Source organism: Anopheles marshallii, chromosome 3, assembly GCF_943734725.1.
Source record: "Anopheles marshallii chromosome 3, idAnoMarsDA_429_01, whole genome shotgun sequence".
NCBI classification, from domain to species: domain Eukaryota; kingdom Metazoa; phylum Arthropoda; class Insecta; order Diptera; family Culicidae; genus Anopheles; species Anopheles marshallii.
Window position 1 is genome coordinate 54,627,035 of NC_071327.1, and position 20,906 is coordinate 54,647,940.

Below are 20,906 nucleotides of genomic sequence, written 5' to 3' on the forward strand. Positions count from 1 at the left end.
TCCTTCTCCGTATGAGTGTACACTCTGAAGGAGTGATATATGTAAAGAAACGGTAAATATATTGTGAAAGTTTGAACCCAAAAACCGCAATAGTGGCGATAAGTTTGAAAGTTTGCAAACATTTCCATATATCCACCCAATCGGATTAAAAAGCGCTCCCTTTCGTTTGATTATTGATGTAATAAACGGTAGTGAAAAATATGTTTTTATGTTGCAATTTTTATGCTATCCATAACAACAAAAAACTGTCCCAAGTTATATTCTTTTCTTGTTCTTTATTTGTTGCTCTGTGACGATAGATTAAACGCACTCACGCATAAAATAAGCTATACACTAATGGGGATGATAGATAAATCCAACTACCCTTACTTTATATTACTACTGATACTATTATACCACTGAAGGAAAATGGATTCTTCACGATTCGTTCTACTCTAAACGCTAAACTTCACGATCATGCAAGTATATTTTCAGCTTAAACCTTCCCCTGCCTTGAGATATTACTGTTTCATTTAAATTTGTCTAAAACCTGTAAAGAGCCGTTCACGATAACTGAATTAAGCGAGTTTTTAATTTACGGTAGAAATTACGTTTGAATTGTGTCCTTCTCTATTTAAAAAAAACGTTCAATGATGCGTGATGTGGCCAAATAAATGTGGTCAAACTTGATTTAAAACACGATAATTAAAAAAAAATATCTATAAACACTCACAGGTGAGCGACGGACAATGTAAACAGTCCCAAATAAACCATGTAAGGATAATATAAAAGTCTTACGTATACTCCTCCTTTACACCCATCGTCGTTTAACCGTGCGTCGTATCATCATCGACAAAGTCGCGCGCAACTTCCTTCGTGACGCAATCCACGTGACTTACCTTGTTGCGGAATCGCACACCGTAAAACTTGTGCGCCTTCTCCATCAGTTCCGGCCGGAACGTGGTCGTAATGAACTGAGCTCGATCGCTCTGCTCGTGTATCATGTCCGCGACCGCACTGCGATGCTGTGCGTCCAGCGCTTGATCGATTTCATCGAACAGATAGAAAGGGGCCGGATCACACTTCTGGATGGCGAAGATCAGCGCTAGCGCGACCAACGATTTCTGCCCTCCGGAAAGCTGATTCATTTCACGCATCTCCGCATCGACCTGCGTAAAGGACACGCGTATACCGATGCCGGTGAACTCATCGGACGTTTCGACCTCACGCTCCATATCGTTACCCTCCGCGTCATTCGTCGTGCGCAGTATCAAGTGTCCATTGCCCTGCGGTACCAGCTTCTTAAATACCTCGGAAAAGTTGGCCGCTACCTGCCGGAACGTAAACTGAATCGCTTCCACCTTACGCGCCTCGAGCAGCTGCATCAACTCGCAGATCTTATCCTTGCCCACGTCCAGTTCCGCCTTTCGCTTGTACAGCTTTTCTTTCTGCTCGGAAAAGCTCAGAAACTGATCGAGCGCTTTCTTGTTCACGTGGTTATACTTCTTCAGATGCTGATTCGCCTTTTCCAGCTCCTTGAACAATGACTTCAGCGACATCTTTTGGTAGCTGGCGTCCACGTTGGGGAGTGCACCCAACCCGGCAATCTTTTCCGTACACTCATCGATCTTCTGGTGCAGCATGTTTTCCTTCGTTGCCCACTTCTCCATCCGCTTGCCGTCCTCTTCCAGCTTTTCCTGGGCTTCCTTCTCCTTCTGGATCCAGGTTTCGAGCTCTTTCTGTAGCGTTTTCTGTTGCTTTAGCGCTTCGCTAAGCTTACGATCGACTTCCTCCGTGTCGGAAAGCACCTTCTTGATGCGCTTTTCTGTCGCAACCACCTCGTTCCGGCAGTTCGTTAGCTGTCGCTTGCGATCCTCAACGGATATTTCTTGCAGTGCCTGCACGAGCTCATCCTTGCGCCGGAACAGATTGTTCGTGAGCAAATTCTCCAGCTTGTTCTTCGTCACCTCCAGGCTCATACGGGACGTGAAGGCTTCCTTGTTCTCCTGATTCAAACGACGAATTTCATCGTTCAGCGAATCGACCTCGTGCTGATCCTGCACCGACAGCTGCGACATCAGCTCCTGATGCAGTTCGTTCTCCAGTCCCTCCTTGGTGCTGGTCATCGCTTCCAGATTCGCTTTGCACTGGGCCAACGAACGTTCCTTTGGGCTGCGGAAACGTTCGATGCGCGACAATTCATCCTTCATCAACCGTATGTCGGCCTGTATCTTCTCGAACGCATCCTTCGACTTGCCCTGCTTCGTTTCCGTCTTTTGCATCTCCGACACGATCGAGTTAATGTTCGCTTCGGTTTGCTTCAACTCGCCCCGAAAGTCGGACAGCTCCTTGTCGTGCTCCTGTATCAGCTGGCTGAACTCGGACCGTTTCTTCTGCATCTCCAACCGCGACCGGGACGTGTTAAAGTACCCACCGGTAAGTGATCCCTTTGACGAGACCTGATCACCTTCGAGAGTAACGCAGTCGAGACCGGTGCTTTTGGCCAGCTCGGTTGCACGCTCCAAATTACGGCAGATGAGCGTCTTCCCAAAGATGTATCGCAACGCCTTATCGTACTGCTCTTCGTACTTAAGCTTCGAAATCATCGGGATCGAATCGGGATCTTCCGGATAGTCGTGGATCTTTACCTGCAGCCGGTTCAGTGGCATAAACGTCACCTCACCCGGTAGCTTTTGTTTGTTCATCTCCTTCAGAATCTGCGTACCGACGCGATCCGACTCGACGATGTGATGAAACAACCGGTTACCGGCCGTCACCTCAACAGCCGTGTAGATCGATTTGTCGCAATTAAAGTTCTCAATCACCGGACCATAGTACGCGTTGGCAATGTCCGCATACTCACGGCCACGCTGCTGAAAGCTTTCCAGCACTTTGCGCACCGAATCGCGACCATTTAGAATCGGTTTACCAGCCATCGATCGAAGAGCCTGATCTGCACGTGCCAATTCCTCCTTATATCCCGACAAAGTTTGCGTCACCGCTGTTTCCTTCTTCCAAATGTCATTCCTCAAACTCTGGTAATGATCCTTTTTCTTCTTCAGCTCGTAAAAGTTCTTATTGTGCTCATCGATCTGAACTCGCAGCTGTTCGAAAGATTCCGTATGCTCCTGGATCTTCTTTTCCAGCTCACTCTGTTTCGAAATGTCCTTCTTCAGGTCATCCTGCAGTTTGTTCTGATGCGAAATCTTGTCCTTGATCTGTTTGTTCAGCGATTTCAGCTCACCCTGGATCCACTTGTCACGTTCCTCCTTGGACGAGAACTGTGACCCACGGCCCTGCTTTGCATACAGTTCTTTGCGCTTTTGCTCCTTCAGATTCAGCTCACGCGAGCATTCTTCCTCCTTTCGACGCATTGCTTCGTACCGTGGCCGTACCTGTTCCAGCTCTTTTTCCTTCTCCGCGATCGTGATCTTAAGTCGCTCCAGCTCCTGCTCGGCACGTTCCTTCGATTTGTTATCGCCCTGCACCTCATCCGAAAGATCGGAAATCGTGAGATCCAGCTTGGTTTTCTCACGCAGCAATTGCTGATGTTCGGTCGCTAGTACCGACTTTTCGTCCTTTGCCGTCACCACATCCTTCTTGGCATCTTTCAACGATTTCTGGGAATTTTTTAGGCGTTCCTGTGCTTTTTGAATTTCCTGCGTCAGAAGCATCTGTTTGTCGCCAGACGATTTTCGCTGCGTGTCCAGCTCTTCCAGCTGTTTGCGCGTTTCCCGGAGTTCCGTTTCGTAGATGACGTACTCGAGCGTTCGTCGCGCCTTATCCCACTTCTGGTACTCGGACAGTTCTTCTTTCTCCTCCTCCAGCGTCTTCAACCGGTCTTCGATCGTACGCAAATATTCGGAAATCTTCTCCAGCTTGCCTTCACTTTCACGCAGCAAATTCATCGATTCTTCCTTACGCTCGTCGTACACACGCGTTCCGGCCACTTCGCGAAGCAGCTTCAATCGATGCGAATCCGGGGCCGTTGCCATCTGATTGATTTTACCCTGCTTTACGATGTAGTACGGATTGGAGTTGGAAAATCCGGCCGATTCCAGCAGATTGACTACCTCCGAGCGTGGCACCACTTTCTTGTTGAGGAAATACTGGTCCTTCTTGGCTCCGATCACACGGCGCAGATAGATTTCTTCTTTGTCGATCGGAACGCGATTGTCCGAGTTGTCGAAAATGATTTCCACGTAAGCAGACATTGCTCGCGGACCAGTTCCCTCGTGAAGCAATGCCTGCCTTTGCTCCGGGCGGAGGTGCGTAAACTCGTCGCTAAGAACAAACTGAATTGCGTAGAAGAAGTTGCTCTTGCCCGACCCATTTCGACCCACCACGACATTGTGCCGTTTGTCGAAGGGCTCCACGACGGTTTGCTCCCGGTAGCTCTTGAAGCCCTGTATGATGACCTGATGTTGGAGTAGTTGCAAGTTATTAGTTTGAGATGAACAACAAACAGTTGAACACGAAATAGTTTACCTGTTTTATATGCATGGTTAATGGTGGAAAGGAATTCTTTTCATGCACAACTGGACTCAGGTTCCGGAGTTCTTCTACTTCCTCTTCTTCTTACAGTAGTTATAGGGGAAGAGTAGTTCTGTTGTACAAGAAGAAGAGGGTTAATTTGCGCAACAAAAACTTGGAAATCACTTACATTACTCCACAGAATGTTGATCCAACCAGCAAAAATCAAACAAATACTCCAGAACCAACGATACTGTACACTTTACTTGTGTGTAAGAACAACACACCACAATGCGGCATCAACAAGCCACCCGCTTTATGGGAGTGTTTTGTCTTCCCTTTCGAACCATTCCTATTGCATTCAACTTTTCCAACACATAACACCGGCTGTGCTCGCAACTAGGCGAAGCCCAACCACATTTGGCAAAGTTTTCCAATAGAAAAATGCGTATTTCGTTTAGGACACCACTGTATAAACAAACTTCTCCTCGGACGCGCTTTGTCGAGTTCATCGAATTTTTGTTTCATCGATTGCGGCCCTTTCGTCGACAAAACAACGTAAACATTCCGTTGACAGCTGTCACAATAATGCGCGCGAAATCAAACACCAACGTCGCTTTGTTTTTGATGTTGCTGAACGGTGGCAAGTTTGCGAGTGCTGTGGTGATTTGTTTTAATTTTAGCACGGGTAGAAAGACACGATGATAAACTCCAGACAAAACTATCTGAACGCGAAGCGCTTTTCTGCGGATCTGGCGCTCGAACACATCATACCACACAATGTGTGCTTCTATTTAATTCCCCCCATCGTGGATCTTACGATCGATGAGTTTGAGAAGCTGGCGCTGGAACGGTTAAAGATGCTGCGACTGCTAGAACAGGTGACGGCCAAAAACCCGAAAGTATTTTCCGAAGCCTGGCGAGAGGAGGTCCTCGCCGATGTTAACCAAGCAGGACTACGTACGTACGCCAAATTGGCCCGGGGAAATTTAAACGATGATGTAAGCAAAGCCGCTCGCCGCAGGGACTATTTGTCACATTTTATACTACGGTTTGCGTACTGCCGGTCGGAAGAGCTGCGCAAATGGTTTGTAGCACGGGAAATGGAGCTGTTCAGGTTGAAGTTTGGTGCATTATCGTCGCGTGATGTGAAAGAATTCCTGGAGGTGTATGAGCTGGACTACAAACCGCTGCCGGATGAAGAAAAGCTGGAAATTTCAGAACAACTGTGCGCCAGCACATTCAACCTAACACGGCTGAAGATCGAAACACAGGATTTCTACGCGGTACGCTTCACCGAAGTGTTAAACCTGGTGCGCGATCGAAAGTGTTTCCTGAAGGGTGGCACCGCTTACATTACGCTGGAACACTTTGCACACGTAATCGGGAAGAAGCACCAGCAGCTGATCGAGGACGGCCTCAAGGGCCATTTGCGTTTGCTGCCCACGCTGGAAATCGATGAACGGTTTTCGATGCTGCTGAAATCGATTCATACATCGTACACGGGCAAGAACTATACGGTCGCCAAAACGGGAGCAGTGCCGATCGAGAGCCTCGATCAGCTGTCGAAGAAATCGTACGCTCTATGTATGCGCAACGTGCACGATACGCTGCGTGCGACACATCACCTCAAGCACGTCGGTCGGATGCAGTACACGCTGTTCCTGAAAGCGATCGGTGTTACGATGGAGGATGCGTTACGCTTCTGGCGTGAAGAGCTCACGCGCGGCAAGGTACCGATCGAAAAGTTTGAGAAAGAGTACGCATACTCCATTCGGCATAACTACGGCAAGGAGGGATCGCGCATCAATTATTCTCCATTTTCCTGCATGAAGGTGATCACCACACCGATCGGACCGGGTGAAACGCACGGTTGTCCGTTTAAAAATCTCGATCCGAGTACGCTGAAGATGAAACTGACCGGGTACGGGCTAACGACACTGGATGCGGATGAGGTTACTGGGTATGCGGCGAAGGGTCATTATCAGATAGCGTGCGGGAAGTACTTTGAGCTGGTACACGAAACGAAGCTGGACGAGGGCATTAATCATCCGAACCAGTACTTCGAACTCAGCCAGCTGACGATGAATGGCAAAGAACGTTCAAGGCAAGGACACGCACCGTCCAAAAACCGGAGTCAACCGAACAGCCAATCGACACAGGATGGTGGCTCGAGCTTTGTGATTGATACAAGCACACTAAACGGTGCGGATGAAGATTTGGAACTGTGGGAAATTATGGAATCGAAGGACAAGGAGGCGGATAACGATGTTACGATACGCGAGGACTCTGCACCGAGCGACGTCAAGAAGCAGCTTACTCCAAACCAAACCAAATCGACCCAGGAATGGGAAGATGATGATTTCGATATGCTGGAGTTTAACGAGTAAATAATGAATGGATTAGGTGTAATTTTTATTTCTTTACAAATGTCATACAATGTTATTGGAATAAAAGGTTAATCGTTTTAAGATTAGCTTTAGAGGCAAATTAACTTAAAATATATTGGAAGTGTAATTGAAAAGGGTCTTCCGACAAATAGTTCTCAATAATGACCAGATAAACGCCTGAAAGTATGCAATCTGAAATGTTCCATGTTTACACGGTTTAAGTTATACTGGAACACTTTCTCTACTAACTACCCGTAAATTGACTAAATCTATCAAAACAATTTCTACTATATTTCCAGGTTAAGCTCAATAATTATGTCGTCACAAGAATAAATCATATTAATTTATCATCTAGAGCAAGAATACCATGAAAATAAGAATTATGGGTTTTTTTTTACAATAAATCAAATCACCAAAAGAGCCATGCCAGTGAATAGAGAATTGTGTTTGTGCTGTGAAATAATTATTTTGTCCTCATTGTTGTCTATTAAACATATAATTTTTAAATTCAAAATATAACACAGTGGCTGTGCATTTTATCATTTTCTTTCCAAATTGTACTATCATAAATTGTCGTGTAGTAGTTTTGTTGTGTCTGCTTATTCTTTGCCATGCTAATAGTGTCACAGCATTTAGCACTCCTATCTCGTTCCATAGAGCTAAATTCATCTCGTTCCACCACCAATCTCACCCGAGGGACTGAAGGTCAACAACTCCACACAAAGAGAGCCGCCAATAGTACCACCATCGACGATGACGTAATGCTGCTACACCGGTGCGATGAGAGGCGCAACTACACACAAACTCCGAATTCAGTACCGTACCAGATGAAAAGAACAGTTGTAAATAATTCAGCATCCAAACGTTAGCAAAATAATCGTAAGGTTCGTTTTTATTTGTAAATATCTTCAAAAATAAGGTAATAAACGAAAGCAAAACGAGCTTACAAATAAATATGTTCCATTGACTTTCTCCATACCTGTGCAGCACACGGTGCTGCTGCAGCTGTTTGCACAAGCTTTCAGAAGAGAAGTGTTTGCACAAAATTGCATCGTTTTTTTCTGTTTTGTATCGTCTCGTATTGATTCCCACCTTCTCACACTGGCACACACGCTGACTTCCTTTTGCTCGTGGTCGTCGTTTACGACAATATAGATATATTATATACATTTACATTGCACGCACGTCAGTTGAAAAATATACAAATTTAGAAACATCTTTTTCTGTTTTTTGAGAATCGAACGAAAAGTATGCGTGCTCGCTCCATCTAAACTCCTATCTTCCGGTGGATAACTTTTTTCCGTGTTAACATGCGTACACTCAAATTGCTTCACAATTGGGAAAATGTTCCTTGCATTATGGCATTATTGACTAAATACTAGCGCTTTTTCTAACCAATCAATCAAGCAGGTAAATTAAGGCGAAAATTAATGCGACATGTTCGAAAACGTGACCACAAAGAGGTCTAACACGTGTAAGTTATTTAGTTGATTTGAAATGGACACTGGCTGGAAGGTTTGCTTTTAAGAACATTAAACTGGGAAGCGAAAAAGGGGACCATTTGCGACTGGAATCATTCGTTACCGTAATGATACGCACATATACACATATTTATCACCTGGGAAGCGAAAAACGAGAAAACAAATAATACCTAACATATATGACACTATTGCATTGCATTACATTCGAATCGTGTTTACACCGTGTACGGAATAAAAAGCTCAAATCCAACGACTAGAAGCACTTGTTGTTTCAATCGTACCTTCTAAACATTTAAAACAAAACAATAAATCTGACTTGTAAACTACCGCTAGTAAAACCAACCTACCGGTGGCGGTGGTGGTGTTGGGGACTTAACAATCTTATTTCTAATCCCTAAACCGAAACTCGCTTGTTCCTCTTTTGTCGCATATTTGCACTGAAACTTATCCTTGAATAACATAGAAATTGGTTAACACTAGATTTATCCACCGTTTTTTACGCACGCTCTTTCTATCGCCCGTTTAGTGGTCCTAAAAGTTGCCGCAAAAAGCGACACTCCTAACACACACACAGTTATCAACTCTAATACGATAAGGCATTTCTGTGTTTCACAATGGCAATAAGCTTTGTTCGCTGTGTAGTTTTGTTTCGCTTTCGCTACGGCTATTGTTTTACTGCTTGCTAGTAACTGCTGATTCTTTGCGTTGAACAAAATCGAACTGGTCCTCCGCGACGTCCTGCGCACGTGGTTGGGTCTGGTTTTGTTGCCACAAAAACATACTCCTTACAGGAACAATATCTGTAACGCGTTACACCGAAAGCATAACGCTTTGGGCACGTTAAAGCTAAAAGCAGCAAATCACTCAGAACTTGCCCACCAACGTGATCGTACAGCCGGAATTGTGATGTTCGATCACTTGCTGCTTCAGCTGGAATATGTGCTGCTTCAGACTGCACACCACGCCGCCCAGTTCGGAATTTTGGGCCTTCAGTTCCTTTACGCGATCCTCCAGCTTGGAGATGCGTTCCAGCTTTCGCCGCCGGCACTTGGAGGCGGCCACCCGGTTTCGCAACCGTTTCCGTTCCAGCTTGATACGTTCCTGGGATTCCATATCGATCGGACTAACGGGGGGCGATTGGTTGCTGGAGGTGGCCTGTGGTTCCTCCTTCACAACTCCCGGATAATCTGTATCGCATGGGGGAGAGCATAATTATTAAAATATGTTATTAAAAACAGGAATGTTCATTACTCACCCAAATTGGTGTACGTTATTTCTCCACCGCTCATGCCATTATTGTGACCGGAAGATAACACCGTACTAGCGAGATTGTTTACCGTTCCACCCGTTACAACGGTCGTTGTGGGGGCCGTTGGACAAAGCCGTTCCACCGGTGCGTGACTATTGTTGTTATTGCTAGTACTGCTGTTATTGTTGTTGTTCGTGTTAAGCTTGCTGGTCGTGTCCTTCTTGTGGATGGACTGCAGCGCATCCTCGAAACCCTTGGCAAACTGTTCCTGCGTGTCCTTCTTGTGGATGGACAACAGCGCATCTTCGAAGCCCTTGGCGAACTGCTGCTGCTCGGAGGTTGCCGACGGTGGAAAGATAATGGCACTGGGGGTCGGCGTGGGCAAAGTCGCATTGGTGCTAATGATTTTCTCCAGCTCCGGTGATACCAGCTTTAGCATCTGCATATCCGGCGATGGCAGCACCGAAGGCATGGTGACCGATGCATTGTAGCGGGTTTTACGCGCCTTCCCGGGTGCAAGGTTTAGCTCGAGCGTTGCAGGCCGCTTCAACCCATTGCCGTTGCCCGTCGTCACACCGTTCGTGGTGGACGGTACGAACTGGGCATTATTGTCCTCGTAGAACGACTCCATCGTGTTGTTGTTGTTGGGGTGCTTACTGTTCAGCACGTTGTTTCGCATCTTGCTAACTGGATTCAGGCCTGCGTATCGGTTTATTGTAAGAAATATGCACTACTAATTGCACCGCCACGGAAGCAACTAAATGTATCTTCCCGTTTTGTTGTTTTAGGACGAAAAAAACGTCAAATGTCAAATTGCGTATGATAAACAACAACCTTCGCTTTTTTTGTTCTTTCCACGCACTGACACTTGTTCGGTTTTTATACACTCGCGCACGCACACATATTCACCAGTCTGCTGAAGTTGTATTACGAAAAAACGCGTGTTTTGAAGGTTAACGAGTGGCAGTCCTCCGTACTGTAAGTGCTTTGTAGCAGCTAAAACTGATATTTTATCTTCAGTCGCATTAGCAAACACAGCGACCGTCGGAAATCTATCACAACAAACACACACGGGAAGTGGAAATGACAGGCAATTTGAAGCACACACACAAATGTGAAACGGATACACTTTGCGGAATTTGTATTTGCTTTTTCGCCTAAGGTCACTTGGATGTTAATTTTCTTTTTAACGTTTACGCCCTAAGTTCTGAGCTGATAATTGTGTGCATTGTTCATATGCTTTCGAGTGCCTGCAAACGGACGTTTTATCTGCCTTGGTCTTAGCTTTGCTTTGTCGCGCACGCACACTTTCGCATATGTGTGCTCGAAACACACACACGCGCACGCACACACACACGTCACACTACGAAAGACCGCGCAATAATAATGAAAATGTCCCACTAGTGTGGACCGCGGAACAACAAAGTACACACCACTTTTCACGGCTTTTGTATGCGGAGACGCACACAACCAAACACGTGCACACACGCGCGACAAATGGGATTTCGCAATGCAAGGCGGCCTACGCCTAATATATTGCTACGTGTTCTACGACGGGGACGTCCACCCAAAAACGGGATGCAGTACGGGTACGGGTGTGGTGTTCACCGTGGTTTTTGTTAACTGTTCACGCCTTTACGCGACAATTTTCCATTCTCAATCGAACGACGACTTTACGCGTTTGAAGGCTTGACAACGAAAACTCACACAAGATTGCTTGGTTTGCACTGATCACAACAAAAAGCCCGGAGTAAAATGTTCTCGTGACGGAAAACGATCGCCCACTGGTGCACTGGTAGCACACCGCAGCAGCAGCACACACACGCGCCCATCCGGCTTGAAGGTAGATAAACGAATGAATCGGGAATGTAGAAAAATGAAGCCGACTTCAAAACCCCGTGCGTTTGAGCGGGTAGTTGTGTGCGGCCGTGTTTTTGCTTGGCAACATATGATTCATGGTGCTAAAAATAGCCACGGGAGACGTCATCGGTCGCCGCTCCGATTGGCTACCCGTGCTCGGGTTTGATGGTGTTGGGTCGGTGCTTTTGCGCGTGTATTTTGTATTGCGAACGTGTGGTTGATTTTTGCCCATCCAACCCCAACCCCAATAGGAGATGCCTTTTTTGGGGAGTTTCTTGTGGGGCTGTTTCGCCCGCCGGAATGCTTGAGCGACAGTTTGAAATCGCGCGACCGGGCCTGCTGCGTTTTCGGATGCGAAGCAATGCGTATGCAAGAGTTGAAAGCTGTTAAATCGCGTCCCCCTATACAGTGGTGAGCGCATTTTGGTGCATTGGAAGTTTCAAGATGAGGGAAGTAAATGATGTAATTTATTTGTATCGTTAGCCTATTGAATTGAATTGAATCAAATTGTGCAAACTTTGTGTTCGGGCAATTAGACATTATTTAATTTTTTATATCAACGAAACAAAATTCATAAACGACTTCAGTAAATTTAAATGATAAAAGAAGCTTTCCAGATAAGTTTGAATACAAAAAGAACATCAGAGAGTCATCAATCTGGAATGACATCAAATGCTGTAAATGTTCTCATAAAGAACATCCCTTCAAACGAGATTTTTTACTCAACGAGTAAATTTAAACGATTCAAAAATGTCCCTTTAAACGAACATTGGGGTTCTTTATTTTGTTGCTCGGCGCCAATGTTGCAGCAAAATCCTTGACCAATGTTGTAGCAAAATCATTCAATCCAGATATGGAATGTTCAGGAGCTGCTCAGACCAATACCACTAGAGCTAGAACCGCTGTACTTGTACTTGTACTTGTGACGTTGACAAATACTTCGTGATCGACAATTTAAAGCAACAACGTTAAAGAGTTTTTAACAGAGCAAATTAAAGAGCATCTTTTCCCAGAAAAAAGTTGTAGAATTTTTATTGCTGAAGAACGGCCTGGCCGTATTGACCGTATCTATTGGAGTATTTATTTAAAGTGAACATCACATTAGTTTGGAGACATTTTCTTTTCAGGGCACCTTATCCCAGGCGTACTCGGCCAATTTGTTAAGATGATTATGACAAGAAAAAAAAAATCTCCTGCACAAGATAGACACTTCAGACCAATATTTAATCTCTCGAAGACATTCCGAAGTTGTTGAAATCATTGGAGGTTGTCGAATTTTGATATGAAATAAATTATTTTACGTTCATACAAAATGTTCGCAAAAGAATCTCCTGTATAAAGCGTATCTTGTGTAGCGACTTGAACACTGGAACGTATTACACTCGTCACAAGAACCGTGACTGTATAGAAATAAAGTATGATCTCACAAACTATTGATAAACACAATTTTTAAACTAGCATCGCAAGTTGCGCAAATTAATTGTTTACTTTGAAAGAAATTTGTAAAAAAAAAATGTTAAGCCAAACTGTGCGATAAAATCTTTTTATGCACGTTTAGCATCGCTATTGTTTGAGTAAGAAAGACATCCTTCAGCCCCAATGTAATAGATATTATTTAATAAATATTACAACGCGTAAGCACCGTCTATTGACAAAGCTCGCACCGCACTGTACGGAATGAAATCAATGGAATGGTGGTGGGTGTATTGTACGACGTGGTTGCTAATGTTTACCATATACCCCCGTTTGTCGTTTGGCAAGCTTTTATTTAGCACGTATGCTTTCTGGCCAGCTTCGGTGGCGTACAATCCGGTTCCGAAAAGGAAAAGCACCGTAAGAATCCACTGTTTTTGGGCAGCTCATTCAAAAATTGCCGTTGTGTGCGTAGGGGGAACCACTTGCAATTGGTGACATGCGGTAAATTGTTGATAAAAACAACAATAATATTAATTATATGAGTCGACAGGTAAACGAGTTTCTGTGTGCATTTTTTTGTTTTGTTTTCCACAAATGTTACCCTGTTTTGGCACACAAAACGTGTAAGCAAAGCGAATGCAGAACAACCGAGCAGGAGTATGGGGTTTTTTGACCTTTGTGCCGCATTTTAGCGTCAATTAATTTGCATCTCGCAGTGTGGTATAGTTTCAGTACACATAATCTGTTGGAACATATAAGGATTAAAAAAAAACTAAGATTTTAAATGCACAATAGAAACAAATATAACTAAGGAAGTACGGAAATAACAAAGGTGTGGTAGTACGTTTGTCCTTTCTTTTGTTACGCACTGTGCGCTCTCAAAATTATTGAAAAAAAAGCTTATCATTAAACGCCGTAGCGCCACATGGTCGAGGTCTCGGATGATCGGATAACGGCCGAATTCCATGCGACATCAAGAAGAGAACGTGCAAGTCGGAAAGCCTTCCCCTACCTCGGTGTGCGCCAAGGACAAACGGGCCGTGTTCTACCTCTTTCCTGTCGAATCCTGCATGTTATTGCTCTTCTGCAAAGAACTGAAGTCGGAAGCGACAAAACAGGTTGTCGGGACACGAACGGGCATGCAGTGCGATGTGCAGTGGAAATGCGCATTCTAGCCGAGAATGCATTGGTGGTGTTGGTGGAGGTAGAACTAAAGGGCAGGCAACCGCGCCGAGGGGTAAGATAAGCAGGAACACGTTGCAACACGAACTCTGGTCGAGATCTTTTCTCCCAGAACGTGAACGCGATCGGTTCTGAGATCATTCTAGCCCCAGTCGATGGTTTGTTGCTATTTCCATCCTGCCTTCTCTATGTTGTGTCCCAGGCCGTACAGGCTGGGATTTTATTTATCTTCGACGAGTTTATCGGAAAGACAAAACATGCTAGCGACCAGTGCGCCAGAGCGAAGAGATGAAAAGAGACCGGACGACACAACTAACAACTTGTTGTGTTTGGGCTCTCGCCTACCATTCCGCGAGAGCGTCTTGCGAGCATTTTCAAGACGAAGCAACTCAAAAGAGGCAAATACAGGCCAATGCGCGTGATGAGTCATCGCACAATTATTTCCACGCAGTCTTGCCACGGCCATCCCATGCCCTTGGGCCGTCCGGTTCCGTCGTCTTTGGGTATTTCTTTTTCCTCCGTTCGGGTTTTTTTTTTCATTTTGGGTCCTTCGTCCGTTATTCGGGTACAGGATTGCGTACAAAGCGACGGACCATGGTTTGAACGTGATCTACAAACCGATTGTCATTATGGCATTATCCGTTAAAAAATATATTTTCATCAATAATTGAGGTTTCGCTTCAATCTCATCTTCAAATTTGTCTCTTTAGATTGTAGCATCGAAAAAAATAAATGAATTGGTGCTTTTGGAATAATCTGCTAAAGTGATATTAACAGAGCACACACACTTGAAGGCTCGTCATACTCGAGAATTGATCGCATAAAACACAAGCAATCACTGTTTCGTGGTTTTGTAGAAAAATATAAACTTTTTATTTGTTGTGTGGATAAAATCTGGCACACACTGTAGGTTGGTGGTGTCGTTTGCTGATTTATACTTGTTAAAAAATTAGTTGCACATTCTTGTTCACTTGTTAATGTTTTAAGAAAAAAAAACTATTAGTATTGTAAAAGTTGCTTTCTCAAATGTTTATATTGATTTATGTGAAATACTATCACAAGCAAGTAAATTCAAACGAAATCTCTTCCAATCCAACACATCTTCCACTTGCTGCCGCACGTGCCTTTTGGCGGGAAACGAAAGGCATTTCCTTGTCGAGAGCATTTTCCAACCCCTGCACACTTACGCGCCTTCCCACCTGTTCCGTCGTGTGTTTTCGGTTTTGGCAAATCGCGAGCGGCTGCCGTTCCGAGAATCATGAATGAGTCGCTGTGCACATCAAGGTGCGTGCGCGCGCGCACACACACCGGCTTGGGGAATTCCCACCGAGTTGGACCAGGTGGGATTGTATGCGGGATCCGAGATCGAGCTAGTGAATGGTCAAGGAAAAGATAGTGCTCAACCTGCTGGCAAGCACGCTGGTGCTTACGTTAATGCTGCGCACGGAACCGGATGAGATACGACGGTACGACGTCACCGATGCAAGTTTTTCCTTGGAACAGAGCGTGTGTGGGGATGGTTTGTTTCACTGTCGGTTATGTTACTGGTGAATACGAAGGGGTGTATAAATAAACTTGTTTTGTAGAGATTTGGTTTCGGGGAAAAGCATTTCAAATCTTATTTTGTTATAACAAACTAGTTTTAACCGAGCATGCCCGGATTAAGGTAAAAGGCAAGGATAAAATCCCCTTTGAATACTGTATATCATTCATCCCATATGCTGCTGACAATACAGCGAAGAGCCGTAATATTTCATTAATAAATAAATAAAATATTAACCTATTAAATAATATTATTAAATATTAACCCTATGGATAACCTTATGGACAGTAGTACAGGCAGTGCCCGAGATACGCGGTTCCGCTTATACGCAGATTCCGCCATACGCGGTTTTTGGTCATTTGGCAGCTGACACAAAATCTAAGCAAAAAGATGAAAAGTTGGTCGAAAATGTCTTTCCTTGTCGTATAAATCATTGGTTTTTAATTAATTGAACGTATTCTTTCAAAACGTCGTCCATTTTGCCGAATAAACTAAGTGCAGCGAAGGAAGGCAAATATTTAACTTTGAAGTATAAACAATTCTACTCCCGGATTCGACTTACGCGGAAATTCGAGTTATGTTACGCGGATTTTTCCCATGTTATAGCGGTCCACTATAACGGAGTCAGTGCAGGACTGACTATCCAGCACCGGGTAAATAAAGTCACAGAAAGCCAGAAATGTCATGCCTATAGACAAACCTCTTTAGGTTGTTGTGTCGAAAATAATCAAATAATTATAAGCATGACATAATTCTATTATTATCATCGGTCATTTCAAAATGATGTTTTCGTGTTACTAGGTAGATTTTATTTGTTACATTTAGATTTTATTGGAGGAAAACTCCCAACGTACCTGCCAGCGTACCTAGTGCCATGGTAAATGAAAGGTACGTTGTCAATCGTACCTGCGATGGCCGCTAGACGTAGATCAGGGGTCTCCAAACTTTTCAGACTGGATTACAGTATTGGACGAGTATTGCTGGAGTCAATCGTCTTTATTTAACTTGCTTTAACGTACAACGTAGTGTACTTATATAAAAAAAATCACCACTCCAACATTGATCCCAGAACTCCTCTGCGCCTGGCAGTGAAGAATGTTTGTATTAGTAACAAAGTAACATTAGATCTAGTAAAAAATCTTAGATCCATTCTGTCCAATTTCTCCATCGATTAAAAACGGTTGATAAGTTGTAAACTTGTAGTGTAATCGAAACTGCAACCACAAGAAATTATACACTTTTGGCACGTAAATGGACACACTTATCAACGATCTTTGCTTTCGTCTTAAGATCGCTCCACATTCAAGGATCTCTGATTCCTCGTAAGGGGTATCGATGCACATCGCTCGTGTAACTCGGATGGTATACGAACGTGTCGCATTTTTCTGTTGTTCATAGACGTCAAAAACTCCACCGTGAGGAAATTGGCATAGGCTCAATAATGTAGCTATGATCAACAGGACATCCCGGCACCGCAACATTTCTGATAAAAGCAGAAAAAATCGCTACCCACTTCTTTGTTAGGCAGGCTTTCAGCTAATGAGCTGATCTGTTTCAATGTTAGTATCCTTGACGCTACGACCAAATTAATCCTGTTGTAGGGTACGTCCTACTCCGGAGAGAGTTTTGAAGAAGTGGAAGAGGATGGAAAAGGTAAGAGGAGTGGTCGTTGTACACGCCGAACTGACCGCCCTGGAAAGAGAGGAAATAAGGATGGCCGTTGGACACGCCTAACTGATCGTCCTGGGAAGAAGGAAGGAGAAAAAGGGGTACGAGAGTGGTTGTTGGACACGCCGAACTATCCAAACCGCAGGAGGGAGGAAGGAGGAACCTAAAACAATAGCAAAGATATTTAAGTACACCGGGGAACGTGTATGAGTGTCTGTAAGTCGCTACCCGCCAAGGACTCCTTACAGATTCAAACACTAGGTGTTTAAAGGATGTAGAATTCAAATAAACTCAGTCTCCAAATCTTTGCTTATTCTCTTTATCTCTCTATTTTTTATTCAATTTGCATGGTCTACCCACTGACCATGGTGGTGCTTTAATAGCGATACATTACATGAAATTCTCTCATTTGTCGTTTTTGAACCCAACTAGCAATTCTTAATTTGAAACCTAGCAACTGTTTTCTTTTAAAGGTGTCGACGCTGACACCTAGATGGCGCAACTGTATTAATGAATACGAATCCTGAACATCGGTTTTTAAAAGATGACGATCTAAGTATAATTAGATTATTAATTATACTATTAGATAATTATTATAGAATTAGATAATTATTATAAGTGTTCCCCGTTACCCGTTGGTAAGAACTGTGCAGATAAGCACGTTTACAGCGACGCGAGTGTACCTCAATACCGGCTGGTAAGAAATGTGCTGGGTAGAACGTTTACACCCCGAACCCTTTCGACCTTGGTTCTCGTCTGATTAGTTTGACCTGCATCCTTAATTATTGTATCGCTCCAGCGCAGATACTTTCCCGATACAATGAGAGGAGGCGAACATCTAGCGATCAGTAGTACAACGCGGTATAAATCCATCGTACTGACAAACTTTAACAACCGTTGGAAAGGATACAACCGCATTTCTAGCGTGTGCCAACACTCTTATTTCTACTGCATAAACCAAACTATGTACAAAAAAACCATCTCGAAGAGCACAGGGGAAGTCCATAATCGGTGAACGAAATTGCTTGCTATCAGCAATTCAGTAATTCTATGAAATTCATAAGCACTGTGCCAAGGAACGTGGTTTGGATCTATTTTATTCTGTTTTATTTTGGAAAATTTGCAATTTTTGTACATAAAAACCAGTACAACCGATTAGAGTAGGCGTCTCCAAACTTTTCAGCCCGCGGGAGCATTGGTTGAAACTACGATAGCGTGCTAACACATCATCTTGCAGGTAATTTACAAAGGTTGCGCTCGAGATGACTTTTTTTCACTACTTCTAGTATTTAATGTTATTAACTATTATAGTAATTAATATTTGCACAGTTAAACAGTTTTATAACTTTATTAATTAGAAAACAACTTCTTAAAATTGTAACAATAGCGATAGCGTCGCGGGCCGTAGTTTGAAGACCCCTGACGTAGAGACATGGTTAAATGCATGCGACCAACCCTGCCATCGGTGTGCAATAATTTCCCACTAGATGGCGCTACCAAAAAAAAAAATACGCCATGTGAAAGCATCCGGTTCAAACATCTTTTGATAATTAATAGATAAAGCAAAACCATACATGTCACTTTGTAGCGAATTTTCTTTCTGTAATAAAGTGCATGGGAGAATTGTGTGTTTAAAGCACGAACCCTGCAATGGGTTTGAATCGGGAATGTAGTTTAATAAGTTTACCAACAGATGTCGCTACTACTAAAAAAGGCGCCATTCGAAAGCACACGGTCCCAGCTTCGTGTTTAAATGCATAAAATTTATAATTAATGGTAATTTGATAAGGAAATCCAGAACCGCTTCAAATTCTATGTCTAGTAATTATATACCCATAAATTGATTATGATTCTTCGGTGTGCAATATTACTTAAAACAATCATTATCTGATTTCTCCTGAAGGACACGACAACCCACTCCCATTTAAATCCACACTTCACAATTAAAAAGATTCCAGACACTCACGATTTGCGGGATTTTGATGCACCTTACACCTGTCTCAAGTGTCAACGTGTGAATGATTAGCATGAATAGGAATTTGTAAGGTAGAAAATGCAATGAGAGTGGACATATTTTTAGAAATAACTGTTCGCAGGTGTTGTGTGTCGTGGGGAGTAAAGCTGCCTCAGTTCCGGTACGGGTGAAGAGAAACTGGAAATGGCAAGCACTTGACTACATTATGTGCTACTCCAAATGCAGAAGTTTCCTCTGCAATTCCCACTCTTATGGTTGGGGCAATGGACAATAAACAAGGTACTTCACTCAGCTTCTGGTAACCGTTTGTCGGATACTTCAACCCGTCTCGGCATAATCTATATGCCTTCTAGTCAAAGCGTCTCCAACGGACCTCGGTCTGATCGAGATCCTTCGCCTTATCAACTAGAACAATGATTAACAGTGGCATTTTGATAAGACGTATATAAAAAGAACGTCCAACCGTATGGAGTGCATAATTCTTTCGCACGCCCTCTTTAGACGAGGACCAACAACTCGTTCACTAACGTCGGAAAGTCAATTGAAAACTTGAAATGAATACAGCGTCGGTGGTTCTGCTGGTGGTGGCTTCGATCGCCCTCGCCCGGGCAGCTCCGGGACTTCGTGTGGTCAACGGAGAAACGGCTACCCTCGGGCAGTTCCCGTACCAGGTGCGACTTACCTTGGACGTTGGCAATGGTCAGCGTGCCCTGTGCGGCGGTACTCTGCTGAACGAAGAGTGGGTCCTAACGGCAGGCCATTGCGTGCAGATCGCCAAATCCGTGGAAGTCCATCTCGGTGCAGTAGACTTCGACGACCAAACGAACGACGGACGGCAGGTGCTGGTGTCGACGGAGTTCTTCAAGCACGAAAGATACAACCCGCTGTTCGTGGCAAACGATGTGGCGTTGGTGAAGCTTCCGCAGAAGGTGGAGTTCAGTGAGCGTGTGCAGCCTGTGAAATTGCCGACCGGAAGCAGCGATTATGCCGGCGAAACTGTCGTGGTTAGCGGGTGGGGTCTGATGGAAAACGGAGGCCCAGTGGCACAGGAACTTCAGTACGCCACGCTGCAGGTCATCACGAACTCCGAGTGCCAGAAAACGTTCAGCCCGTTGGTGGTCCGTAAGACGACGCTGTGTGCCCGCGGTGATGAGAAGGAATCGCCCTGCAACGGTGACTCCGGTGGTCCGCTGGTGCTCGCCGAGGATAAGACGCTGGTCGGTGTGGTAAGCTTTGGCCATGCGTTGGGCTGTGAACGTGGCTTCCCAGCTGCTTTCGCTCGCGTCACTGCTTTCCGTGACTGGGTGAACAAGCATACCGGTGTGTAAAGTGATGTCCGACCAAGTCGAAAATGTAGCAAAAGAACAGAATAAAAAAATACGACCTAAAAATATGTAGAAAAAAGAATGATATTCAGTGAATCTAATTACGATTCATGGAATTTTAGACCGAAATGAATGGCTCCGAATCTGTATTATGAAGATTCAAGAACCTCCTTAACACCGAATTATGTGAGTTTCAAAGTTTTACGCACTGAAGTTCGGTTTTGCCGATATCCACGCATTTCAAACTATAATATTTACTGAAATTAATCAAATTTACCAAACTAGAACATTGGAATTTCTAATCGACTCATGACACGTAGCGCTCTTCACTGAATGATTCTTCTCAAAAGGTTCATTAAGTTCAA

At 44.2% G+C, this 20,906-nt stretch overlaps 4 protein-coding genes across 4 annotated transcripts; 2 read left to right on the forward strand and 2 right to left on the reverse strand.

The window, feature by feature from the left end:
* Positions 1 to 806: 806 nt before the first annotated feature.
* Positions 807 to 10,291, reverse strand: LOC128715534 (structural maintenance of chromosomes protein 3). The gene is made up of 3 exons (XM_053810441.1): positions 10,283 to 10,291; positions 4,468 to 4,482; positions 807 to 4,397 (listed from the first exon to the last, which is right to left on the reverse strand). Exons 2-3 carry the CDS (start codon positions 4,480 to 4,482, stop codon positions 807 to 809), a joined length of 3,606 nt encoding a protein of 1,201 aa, XP_053666416.1. The 5' UTR covers positions 10,283 to 10,291.
* On the forward strand, positions 5,154 to 6,842 carry LOC128715535 (DNA primase large subunit). Its single transcript, XM_053810442.1, has one exon. The coding sequence runs from the start codon at positions 5,154 to 5,156 to the stop codon at positions 6,840 to 6,842; it is 1,689 nt and encodes a 562-aa protein (XP_053666417.1).
* On the reverse strand, positions 9,188 to 10,251 carry LOC128715537 (transcription factor Jra). The gene is made up of 2 exons (XM_053810443.1): positions 9,579 to 10,251; positions 9,188 to 9,510 (listed from the first exon to the last, which is right to left on the reverse strand). Exons 1-2 carry the CDS (start codon positions 10,249 to 10,251, stop codon positions 9,188 to 9,190), a joined length of 996 nt encoding a protein of 331 aa, XP_053666418.1.
* Positions 10,292 to 19,770: 9,479 nt separating the features above from the next.
* LOC128711210 (collagenase-like) lies at positions 19,771 to 20,544 on the forward strand. Its single transcript, XM_053806076.1, has one exon. It carries the CDS (start codon positions 19,771 to 19,773, stop codon positions 20,542 to 20,544), a length of 774 nt encoding a protein of 257 aa, XP_053662051.1.
* The last annotated feature ends 362 nt before the right edge of the window (positions 20,545 to 20,906 follow it).

Bases quoted from the DNA above. Each gene is read 5' to 3' on its own strand.
- LOC128715537 (XM_053810443.1), bottom strand. From the start codon at position 10,251: ATGCGAAACAACGTGCTGAACAGTAAGCACCCCAACAACAACAACACG. The intron at 9,511-9,578 runs GTGAGTAATGAA...CATGCGATACAG, and splicing joins AATAACGTACACCAATTTGG to ATTATCCGGGAGTTGTGAAG.
- LOC128715535 (XM_053810442.1), top strand. From the start codon at position 5,154: ATGATAAACTCCAGACAAAACTATCTGAACGCGAAGCGCTTTTCTGCG.
- LOC128711210 (XM_053806076.1), top strand. From the start codon at position 19,771: ATGAATACAGCGTCGGTGGTTCTGCTGGTGGTGGCTTCGATCGCCCTC.